At 49.3% G+C, this 12,333-nt stretch overlaps 1 protein-coding gene across 1 annotated transcript in view; it reads right to left on the reverse strand.

The window, feature by feature from the left end:
• Positions 1 to 5,853: 5,853 nt before the first annotated feature.
• LOC130403594 (receptor for retinol uptake stra6-like) overlaps positions 5,854 to 12,333 on the reverse strand; it is a 9,705-nt gene continuing 3,225 nt past the window's right edge. Inside the window, exon 10 of the mRNA XM_056608011.1 lies at positions 5,854 to 5,928. Within this exon, the coding sequence (XP_056463986.1) occupies positions 5,854 to 5,928 (75 nt within the window). The remainder of the gene's footprint in view (positions 5,929 to 12,333) is intronic.

Here is a 12,333-nt window from a genome sequence, read left to right on the forward strand (position 1 = left end):
ACTACGGAGGAACAAGGTGGACTATGGAGGACCATGGAGGAACACGGGGCAGCGCGGCTCATTGTGTTCATTCCTCCCCCGCCCGTGTGCAGTGCACCCCGGTTGCTGCTGCTCACCTTGTGGCTACACTAGAGCAGCAGCAGCGGCGGCAGCAGCGGTAGCAGCAGCGCCTAGCTGTAGCCTAGCGTGCTAAACCTGCCCTCATGAATCTCCTCCTGCACGCTCGAGCCGCGATCGGAGCTCGCGCGCTCGCTGTCGCCGCCGCCGCGGATACAATGTATCGAATTCGCGTTTCAATGTCGCGAATTCGCGACAAAGAATCGCACAACTTCGTGAATAAACGCAACTCTCGAAGGAAGAAGCCTGCGACCGGAGGAATGAATTGACCCCTTCGTGATATCGCGCATTACGATACGGGGCTATTCGCCGCGTTACGTTGGCTATTGCCGCTGTTTTTCTCTCTCATAACGTGAGCCACGGAAAGGTCCGTGGAACTGTGAACCCTGCGGTCGGTCGGTCGGGCTCGAGGCTCGCCGACGTTAATAGAAGCACCGGAGGTGGCCCGGTGTCAAAGGACGGCGGACCCGCGGCTCTTCCTCGTCCGCGGCGCGGTGGCGCCGCTGAACCCGCCGTGGCTTTGTGTGTCACGCTTTTTTTTTCGCTCCCCATGCAGAAAGGTTTTCCCGAAAGAATCAGAGCGAAAGGTGAATAGCTACCTCTGTTCCGGCCGCTGTGGAGCCTCGGGGTCGGCGATCTGGAGCCTCGGGGTCGGCGGGTCTGGAGCCTCGGGGTCGCCCTCTACGGTGTCAGAAGACGCAGATCCGTGCAACACAAGGGGAGAGGGTTTTACTAGCGGCCGTCGGGGTCGCGGTCTGGGCGGGTAGGGCAGAACCTTCGACCCTAGGGGACCTCAGCGGCGGGCTCATGTGGAAACCAGACAGACAGGAGGGGAGGGAGAGAGAGCGAGGGAGAGAGAGAGAGAGAGAGGGATAGAGGGGGGGAGAAAGAGAGAGAGACAGACAGACGAGGAGCTGACAGACGAGGAGCCGGAGTGCAGTGAGACGGTGCTGCCACTGGGGTCAGAGAGCAGAGAGAGCAGAGCACAGCCCCCGTGCGCGGGCACGAGAGCGGGCACACGCGCCATTGCGCAGTCCCGCCCCCACGTCAACATCCGTTGTGCGCTCCCCCCCCGGCGCGTGTGTGTGTGTGTGTGTGTGTGTGTGTGTGTGTGTGTGTGTGTGTGTGTGTGTGTGTGTGTGTGTGTGTGTGTGTGTGTGTGTGTGTGTGTGGAGCATACTGGCCGTCTGTGTTCATACGGGCGCAGACGTCGAAGCTTTCACGTGATTGCATTGCGTGCTCTCTCTCTCGCTCTCTCTCACACACACACACACACACACACACACACACACACACACACACACACACACACACACACACACACACACACACACACACACACACACACGCGCGCCCGCTCACACAATCTACTCACAAACATGCGCTCTCACACACATGCGCTCGACAAATGCGCTCACACACACTTGACACTCACAGATGCGCTCACACATCACACACACAAAAACACACACATGCGCCATATACTCGACCGTGCTCAAGCTCACTGGTCGCGGAGCATCCAGAGGTATCGTTCTTAACGTCTGACGTGTGACTCCAGTGCTCGGGGAAATACTGTAACGACACAGAGTCTGGCGTGGGCCTACTGTACGAAGACCCCCACGTAAGGTCGTTATGTCACTGTCGTTACCCCGGTGTAGGCTATTACAACGTTATCTACTTGTGCCTACACTACTGTTAATGGATCAAACAGCATGCAGGGTCCAAAGCAATATTGAATTAAGGCGTGTTTGAGGTTACAAGTCCAGTTTATATAATGGGAGATTCAGCATACTGTACACTCAACCTGGGTATTGTTTGGGCAGGTTTATTGTAGGCCACACCACGTTTGTGTTTATGTGCTTCTGCATGTTATTTTTTATTCTGGTCAGCCATGGGAAGCAGCAATAGTTTTGATGACTTTCAATCATCCCTGTAGGTGAGCTAGTATTAATGAGAAGGTTTGCTACAACCTCCACGGGGTAATTACAGCAAAGAAGAGCTTTACCTGAAGTAGTGCATGTCAATATTTACGTGTTTTATCTTTAATAAAACCCTTGAACTTGTTTTGTCTTATACTATTGGGTTTTAGTGCTGACAGTTCGAAGAACTGAATGCGTTGGAATTCAATTTCCATTTGTGATATGATTTTCCCTGCAAAACATTTGACCTCCCAGCCTTCGCCGGGGAACTCCTATAGAGGGACTCAGGTTTATGTACTGTATTGCATCTGTGTCAGCGAGCGTTTGAATTTTTCGTTTTTTTCTAGCATCACAGTTTCACGTCGGACCGTAACAACAATATAGATAAAAGGAAAGGAAGAGATTTGAGGTTTTCATTTTTGATGGAAAAAAGTTTCCCATTTTCTCATCTAATCCTGATTAGGGAATAGCTTTTAGAGAGATAATCATTGGCATGTCATTGCTGGCAAAGTCAAAATGTCATCTATCTCCTCTTTGCCAAGTTGTACCATGGTGCATCAGAGTCAACAAATGTCCTTATTTCCTGGGGGATTGTGTGTGTAATTAACAGCAGATATTGATAGGAGCTTTATGACTGAGCAACATTTTTGCAGTGAACGATCTCCATAAATTGGAAATGTCCCCACCACACAAGACCTCTTCTCGATCGGAAAGAGTATATACAGCACTGTATAAATGTCTGCAAGACCCAAAAGATCACATATGTTTATTATATTAAGGAACGGACTAACAAAAGTATTATTTATTGCATATTGTACATTTTCTTTTTTTGGCAGTTTCATTGTGCTTAATGGACATAATTACAGCCTTATAATCGAGGTGTGAATAAAAGCTACTGAAGTTGATTTGCGACATGAATTGTAACATTCGTATAAGATATGTATATAACAATTCTGATGTTCCGAGTATACACGTGTTATACCCCTTCTGGCCATTTAAAACCAGCCTAATATTGGACCAGTCCGACTGGGGACATACTGTACTACATGTGCCCACAAAGTGGTTCACACTGCGTGACGATGTCAAAGGCCTCTTCTCCTCCCAGCTACAAACGATTAACGTGTCTGGGATGACTTGGTCCTTCAGCTCATTATGTCGGGACCGAATCACCCAAGAAGTATTTTAAGGTTTAACCGTGAACACGATTTTACCGTATTTGTAGAGAATTTACACAGAACATAGTCCAAGACGCATCGCGAACGCCACACCTCTCTACATGTCTATCTGCCACTTCAAGGATGCAAGCCAAGGTGCTGCCTGCTCCTCATATCATTGACATGCTTCAATTTCCCCGACCTCCCTTCTCCCTCACACACACAAACACACACTCATACACACACACACACACACACATGCGCACAGACACATGCACACACATACACGTACACATATACGCGCACACACAAACACACACATATACACATACACATACGCACACACACACACACACACACACACACACACACACACACACACACACACACACACACACACACACACACACATATATATATATATACACACACACACACATATATATATACACACACACGTATCCATATACATATACACACTCACTCACTCAGTCACCATCCACTGCCACAAAAGGCCTGCTAGTCTTTTCCATTTGACTTTTCTCTTATCTCCGCAAAAAAAAAAGAAGCATTTCCATCTATGAGCCAGCGGGTGTTAATGTGAAAGCAAGGGTTTGAATATTAGTCGCAGGGGCAGCGTTTAAACATTTGACCGCCGTTTGTTCCCCTGGCTGCATTTAAAAAAGAAACCAAGGGAAAGAAATAACCGATGATAGATAGGGGTCCAAATGTCACGCAAGGAATGGCTTTTGCCATGAATGTTTTATTCAGTCCAGTAACGTGCTGCCACATTTTTACAATAGAAAATGTAAATGTTATGCAGAGTGTTAAAAAAAAACCCTACCATATAGTTTATGACCTTCTATAAAAGAGCGGGAAAATTACTTTCCATCCCAATAAGGCCGAAATGAAACAAATATTTAATAGGAATTGGAAATGGGACCGGGGAGTGTTTGAGTGGTTGGGTTAGGGAGGATGGTGTGTGTGTGTGTGTGTGTGTGTGTGTGTGTGTGTGTGTGTGTGTGTGTGTGTGTGTGTGTGTGTGTGTGTGTGTGTGTGTGTGTGTGTGTGTGTGTGTGTGTGGTGGGAGAGGGAGGGGGGAGGGGAACATTTGGAAGTTATCGGTGGTGATTTTCACTTAACCCGTCGGTGGCTGCTACCTTGCACTGTTTCCTCAGCGCCAACATACACACACACACGCACACCACACCACACTCTGACACACACCCATACCTACACACACACACACATACACGACCACACACGCACACACACACACACACATGCATACAAACACACATATGCACACACACACACGTGCGCACACACACACACATTTATGCGGCTGTCTCTGCAGCATTGCCTGTCCTTTCCCGGCTGCGGAGTTGATAAATAAAATGGAAGGCTGTCTCTCAGAGAGGCCCCCATCCGCAGGGAGTTACTCCGGAGTCAGGGGGAGGGGGCTCTAAATGTTAATGTCATTCAGATTTATGGGGGGTGGGGGTGGGGGGGGGGGGGGGGGGGGGGGGGGGTGGGGGGGGGGGGGGGTGATGGAGGGATGTGGATGTGTGGATGGATACTGTTTGTGTCATTGAGATGCACACCGTCACTCATTCATTCCATATATTTAAAGAGCACATTTAAAGAAAGTGGAAGGCCTTTGCTGGTCATGTGCGGTTCGTGGCGTTCCTTTTAATACTGATTGAACCCTGACTAGCTTTACCGCCGTGCTACTGTATCAGAGAGGAAGGGTTGAACGGGAATATACAACCGTGAATAAAAAGAGCCCAAAGGAACCCAAGAGCTTTCACCAAGAGTGGGAGTGAGAGCGAGAGAGAGAGAGAGAGAGAGAGAGAGAGAGAGTACAGTATGGTGCATGGGGAACACAATAGCATGAAAGCTAAGTGTATTAATTCTCCCTTTCCCCCGCTGTGTCCTGATAGGCTGCGTAATATGCAGGCTCACTCTTGAAGCCCGAGGCTAGAGGAAGGTTCACATGAGAGGAGTCTCGCTCTCTCTCTCCCTCTCCCTCTCGCTTTCTCGCTCTCTCTCTCTCTCTCTCCCTCTCTCTCTCTCTCTCTCTCTCTCTCTCTCTCTCTCTCTCTCTCTCTCTCTCTCTCTCTCTCTCTCTCTCTCACGCTCTCTCACTCTCTCTCTCTCTCTCTCTCTCTCTCTCTCTCTCTCTCTCTCTCTCTCTCTCTCTCTCTCTCGCTCTCTCTCTCTCTCTCTCTCTCGCTCTCTCTCTTTCTCTCTCGCTCTCTCGCTCGCTCTCTTTACTAATGTAATGTTTATTCAAGAAAGAACTCAGTGGATTAAACTTTCGCCCACCCAATACATTGCTACCTGTGGATAGCAGACCACATCTGCATTTCACAATCTCTACACTACATCTCTGTCAGGTATGTAGACGTAGAGCTAGATATATAGAGGGGTGTACAGATCTGTCAGGTATGTAGACGTAGAGCTAGATATATAGAGGGATGTGCAGCTCTGTCAGGTATGTAGACGTAGAGCTAGATATATGGAGGGATGTGCAGCTCTGTCAGGTATGTAGACGTAGAGCTAGATATATGGAGGGATGTGCAGCTCTGTCAGGTATGTAGACGTAGAGCTAGATATATAGAGGGATGTTTCATAATGACGGCCACTAGGGCCCGGGTCCCTCAGTCCAGCCCTCTCAGACCCCCATCATCTCCATCGGTCTGCCAGGGCCCCCCATGAGCCTCCGTAGGGTAGCCCTGATACACACACACACACACAGACACTGAGGTACACACACAGACACATACGCACATACACATGCACACACACAGACACACACACACACACACACGCACACACACACACACACACACACACACACACACACACACACACACACACACACACACACACACACACACACACACACACACACACACACACACACACACACACACACACACACACACACACACGCGCGCACGCACACACACACACACACACACACACACACACACACACACACACACACACACACACACACACACACACACATAGATGTACACACACACACACACACACACACGCACACACACACAGACACACACACACACACACACACACACACACACACACATAGATGTGTACACACACACCCACACACACACAAACACACACACACACACACACACACACACACACACACACACACACACACACACACACACACACACACAAGAAACACACAAACACACACACACACACACACACACACACACACACACACACACACACACACAAACCCACAGTACACACACACAAATTAGCTTACAAATCTTTCATATATCATTTGGTCGTCAGGCATTCTGAACGAAGAGTTTATATTCATGTATTCATGCAATTAGTTACAATCACATCCTGAGCCTTATGGTGTTTCCTCACATCCTTGCTGGGGGAAAGTCTATGTGTGTGTGTGTGTATGTGTCTGTGTGCGCGTGTGTATATTTGTGTATGTATGTGTCTGGTGTGTATGCGTGTGTGTGCGTGTGTGTGGGTGTGTGTGTGTGTGTGTGTGTGTGTGTGTGTGTGTGTGTGTGTGTGTGTGTGTGTGTGTGTGTGTGTGTGTGTGTGTGTGTGTGAAGAAGTGTGTGTGAAGAAGTGTATGTAAGTGTGTAAGTGTGCGTGTGTCTGCCTCATTCAGTGTACTGCTTATTTTAGAGCAAGAGAGTTATGAAGGGGTGTGTCTGTGATGGATTGGGGAGGAGCTATGAGAGCCATGATGCCGCCAAATTGACCCTTCTGGTGGTCCATATAAAAACTACACTACCCAAGAACTACAAAAACACGTCGTGGACCGAAAATGAGCGGTGGATGTGTGTGAGCCTGAGCAAGAGGCATAACTGGAGCCGGTATGCAGCCTTAATCCACACGGGTGGGGGGGGGGCATCATGAGAAAAGAACGAGCAGCCCCTTCTTCTCCAGGGGTTTGATATTTTAATGTCTTTGTGTGTTACGGACGCATAATTAAACACCAGCATTTGCCCCGTTAGCCTCTCCCAGAAGTTCAGGCTACGCTAATCTTAAGGACGACCTACCTGATCAGATAGGAGCCGATGAATAAAGATATGGAGGAGTCCAAATGTCAGGACGCCATTTGACATTTTCTTATCTTTGTATTCAGGCCTGTCTGCTTTCTGCCTTACCCCCAGTTAGAGAATGCATGTGGCATGTCTTCAATGAGCCTTGTGCTGCCGTCTGTGTATGTGATGTCTGTCTATCAGTTGTCGGCCTATGTGTTGTGTGTCTATGTGTTTACTGTCTATCTGCTCTCGGTCTTCGTTCTGTCCTTCTTTGTGCTGTCTCTCCACCTGCTGTCGGTCGATGTGTTGTGTGTGCTGCTTGTCTATGTGCTGTCTGTCTATGTGCTGTCTGTCTAAGTGCTGTCTGTCTACGTGCTGCCTGTCTATCTGCTGTCTGTCTATCTGCTGTCTGTCTATCTGCTGTCTGTCTATGTGTTGTAGTCTGACTTCTCTACAAGAAGAGAGTCAGCACTGAGTCTCTACAAACAGACCTCAGTGCTGAAATCTCCCACCACAACTCCCAGTGTGTTGGTGTGCTGGGTATTTGGGTGTGTGTATGTGTATGTATTTGTGTGTGTGTGTATGTGTTTGTTGGTGTGTGTGTGTGTATATGTGTGCGTGTGTGTGTCTGTGAGTGTGTCAGCGCACTGCTTCCAGTTTCATTGTTCACGTCCCGCTGTGAAAGCTGATGGGCTTTCCCGCGGAGGCTGTGTGAGAATGGGTCGTGACTCGAAGGTAACTTTGTGTGTGTTTGTGTGTGCATGCGTCTGTGTGCCTGCGTGTGGAGGCACATGCAGATGTGTGTGTGCATCCACACATCAAGGAGAGGAAAATAGGCTGTGGTGTAATCCCATTGTGCCTCGTGTTTGAGTGGAGATCCAGTAACGTCATCAGCTTCTGGATAAACACACACCTCATTGACATCACATGACCATTTACAAATCCATATCCCAATGAATCACCATCACCATACGTATCAGTGCAGTATTTACATCCCGGTCTATTTGTTTCCTATCGGCGGTCTTGTGATGGATGCTGCTCTCGGTTTCTATCTCCCGCACGAGGCTGGGAGTATATGTTTCAATAGCGTACGGAACATCCGCTGCTGTGCTGAAGGCGGGGTGTTGGAGGCGGGGGCTTCGGGGGTTCGGGGAAACGGGGGGGGGGGGGGGGGGCTATAGTCTGGGCGCCCAGCGAGCGACTGTCGACTGTCGCGGGGGAACATGTTTCATCCGCTGTCAGTGCGCCATCGCAGCCCCTCCCTCCGCCTCTCGCTGATTTACTGTCCTCACAGTGCCTCCTCTCCGCGCCGACAGTGTGTGTGTTTGTGTGTGTGTGTTTGTGTGTGTGTGTGTATGTGTGTGGGTGGGGGGGTGGGTGTGTGTGTGTGTGTGTGTGTGTGTGTATATGTGTGTGTTGGTGTGTATGTGCGGGTATATGTGTGTGTTGGTGTGTGTGTGGGTGTGATAGATTGCATACGGACGAATGTGAGATGCGCGTATGTACGTACGGTTTTGTCCACGTTGCAAAACTGTTCATCCCTAGAGAGGGTTAGGGGGCCGTCGTCTTGATCCTCACGTGACAAATATCTGTGTTTGATTAAATAATGGCGCCCCGGCATATATTAATCACAGTCCTTGGACCGGGACAGACAACAGGAAAGTTGTGTTGCCACTTTTGAGATGACATCATGTGTCTCATTTCAGAGGGAGTTCTGCCCCGCATATCAACGCATTCTGCATACACAACAACTGTAGGATTTAATGTTTGTGTTGTGTATTGTATGCAGTGCATATGTCTTTATGCAGACAGACAAACACAAAACTTGTGTGCCTTCAAAGTTCATTATTCCCTCGGTCTGTCTGTGTGTTTGTGCAGGCGTGTGTTTATGTCTGTGTGTGTGTGTGTGTTGCACACTAAAAAGTGTCCTTCCTTGGTTACGATGAATCACACGGGCTGCCTAGCCCCCATGAAGGAGATTACACAAATTTATGCAAAGCCTGTAAATGATTTATACTGCACAGAACAACAAAGAGCTTTTTACATCATAGACAAGACAGGAGAGGGAAGGGGCAGAGAGAGAGATAGAGAGAGAGAGAGAGAGAGAGAGAGAGAGAGAGAGAGAGAGAGAGAGAGAGAGAGAGAGAGAGAGACGCAGTAAACCTCACGCCAGAGACAGATTCACTGAGCCATTCCTACATTTAATCAGGGAAACTCTCTCTCTTTTTTTCCCATCCATTCCATCCAAAAGATGGGATTTATTAATTGATATTCCCAAATAACAAGTCACGGATAATTCCCAGCACGGAACAGTGATAGGATCGGATGGAAGGCGGTGGCGTGGCCGTGTGCGGTCGCTATTCCCACCGCGACGCGCTAAGACCGGACACCGATGGCGACGTCCACCCAACCCTTGCCTCCGCCCTTGGATCTATGTTTAGACGGGGCTTTTAAGCACTCTCTCTGAGGTACGCATGTTGGCCACAAAGAAAGTAAAACTGAGTGCGTGTGTGCGTGCATGCGTGCCCGTGTCTGCATCTGTTTATTTGTGTGACTTGTGTGCGGTTGTGTGGTGTGCGGGCGAGTGTGTTAATGCACTCTGCATCTCCCGATGCCTGGATGGTTGCATAACTGCCAGTGGTTTATCAGTGGATAAAAGCCAGAAAATATATTTGCACTTTTTCCCGCCTTCTCTTAGTACTTACACCCCACCCCCTCTCATAGCCCCCCCCCCCCCCCCCCCACAGTGCCCCCATCCCCCCAGGATAAGGCGCGTGTCTGGGTTTATACACTATTCATGAACACTGCGTAAGAGAAAAATGGGCCCATTATTTGCAACCAGTAATGGGGTATATTTGTTTTGTGGTCCTGGCTGAGTGTGTGTGTGTGTTTAGATGCTTCGACATACACACACCCACGCACACGCACACACACACACTCTCACATGCATACACACAGACACACACACACACACGCACACGCACACACATGCTGGCATTGTGTTGGATGGCCTACCCATCCTTCATACATCAGCCAGTAGGAAGGCCATGGGGGGGAGGGGAGTTATCTGGTACCCCCACCAACCTCTCTCACACACACACACACACACACACACACACACACACACACACACACACACACACACACACACACACACACACACACACACACACACACACACACACACACACACAAACACCCGATCCTGTGCCCTCCTCCCCGACAACACGTTTCACTAATCCACAGGCTGTTACCAGGTGCTGAGCCCACCCTTCACTGCCCCCCCCCCCCCCCCCCCGCCCACCCCACGCCCCCCCACCCTCCACCAGCCTCTCTCCTCCCCCCCCCCCCTGTGACCCTGTCCTTCAGACAGCATTGTCCGGCGCAACAATGGAGTCATTGTTACCTCAAGGTGACGTACTGTGAGGGGGTGTTCACCAGGCCAGGCGGGGGCAGCGGGTGCAAGTGGGGGCTTCAGAGAGGTGACCCGGACAGTGCATCCCCCCCCCCCTACACACACACACACACTCCCACACCCCCCCCCCCCCGCCCCCAATCCCCCAAAAAACGTGCATTTATACTGCCTGTTTGTTTGCTAAACTACAGGAAACAATTGAATGACTGGGGAAATGTCATTCCATTGACCCTCTTTACAACCCGGTGGATCGTAAATCCATGCTGGGCCGACAGAAGCACGGGCCTCGGATGGGAGGTCTGAATCTTTCAGAACTACTGCAGAAGTGACAGTGACACAACCTTAAAACAAGGGGTTGCAGTACTGGCCTTGCATAGCTGCATTTTTGTGTTGCTTAACACAGTGGGCACAAGTTTAGCTATTGTCGAAGGCAGGGGTGGTTATTTTGACATACATTTCAGACCCATGGTATAAAGGTTGATAAGAAGCACATGTTTAAAGTTGCAGTCTCTAGTGCCACGAGCACTCAGACCGGGAGCAGAGCAGCCCGGTGCAACAATGTGCTCGTGTGTCTTTGGGGTTCCCATAATTCCCAATTTCCTCCCTCTGTGTGATTCCCTATCTGTGACATCAGAATGTGGGTGGAAGTGGCCCACGTGTCATCCTCTCCTCTCACTGTTCACATTCCTGCGTACATACGCAAACACACACACACATATACACACATGTATGCACACACACACACGCACGTCGCACACACATACACACACTCATGCATTCATACCCACACACATACACACATGACACACACACACACACAAACACACGTACACATATGCACGCACACGCACAAGCGGACACACATACAAACATGTACGAATACACACACACAAACACGCACACTCAGAGAGACATGAACACACACACACAAACACACACACACACACACACAATTACATCCCTGTCTGTCTGTCTGTCTGTCTGTCTGTCTGTCTGTCTGTCTGTCTGTCTGTCTGTCTGTCTGTCTGTCTGTCTGTCTGTCTGTCTGTCTGTCTGTCTGTCTGTCTGTCTGTCTGTCTGTCTGTCTTAACCAGCGGAGCGGTCTTTTTGAATACATATCAAGTTTCCTTGAAGGGGACAATAATGGGCATTGAGAGTGCCTTGCTTGCTTTCATTTTGTACAAACCTCAGTAAGGCATAGGATTGTGAGTCTTTAAGCTTTGGATAACCCTAAAGTAAACTCTAACACTGCACTGTTCTGCCGTTTGCTTATTTAGAGCTACTGAAAGTTACAGGCCAAAAAAACAAATAGTTACACACCACAAACAACAGCTTAATGCTCCGTTGTGTCGCTGTCTTGTTTAAACAGATAGACGGTTCGACGCATACTGTATGTGCGGTTTTCCTGTGAATGTATAACCAGTTACATATTCTGGCCCACAGAACATCCCAGCAGCCATTGTTTGCCTCCCGTTCTGCTCTGCTGAAGGAGAAAGCTCCCAAAGCTCTAAAGACAACAACATTCAAACTAGCCGTGGATACGGGATCAAATCACATTTCAGTCACATTTCAGCCACAGGGGAACAATTGTGATGCTGTGGTGCGGCGTGCAGACACACAAATAGGACCAGGATCAGAGTCCAGAGTCCGCCGAAGACCGCGGGTGT

The sequence above is a fragment of the Gadus chalcogrammus genome, chromosome 14 (genome assembly GCF_026213295.1).
Source record: "Gadus chalcogrammus isolate NIFS_2021 chromosome 14, NIFS_Gcha_1.0, whole genome shotgun sequence".
Taxonomy (NCBI): domain Eukaryota; kingdom Metazoa; phylum Chordata; class Actinopteri; order Gadiformes; family Gadidae; genus Gadus; species Gadus chalcogrammus.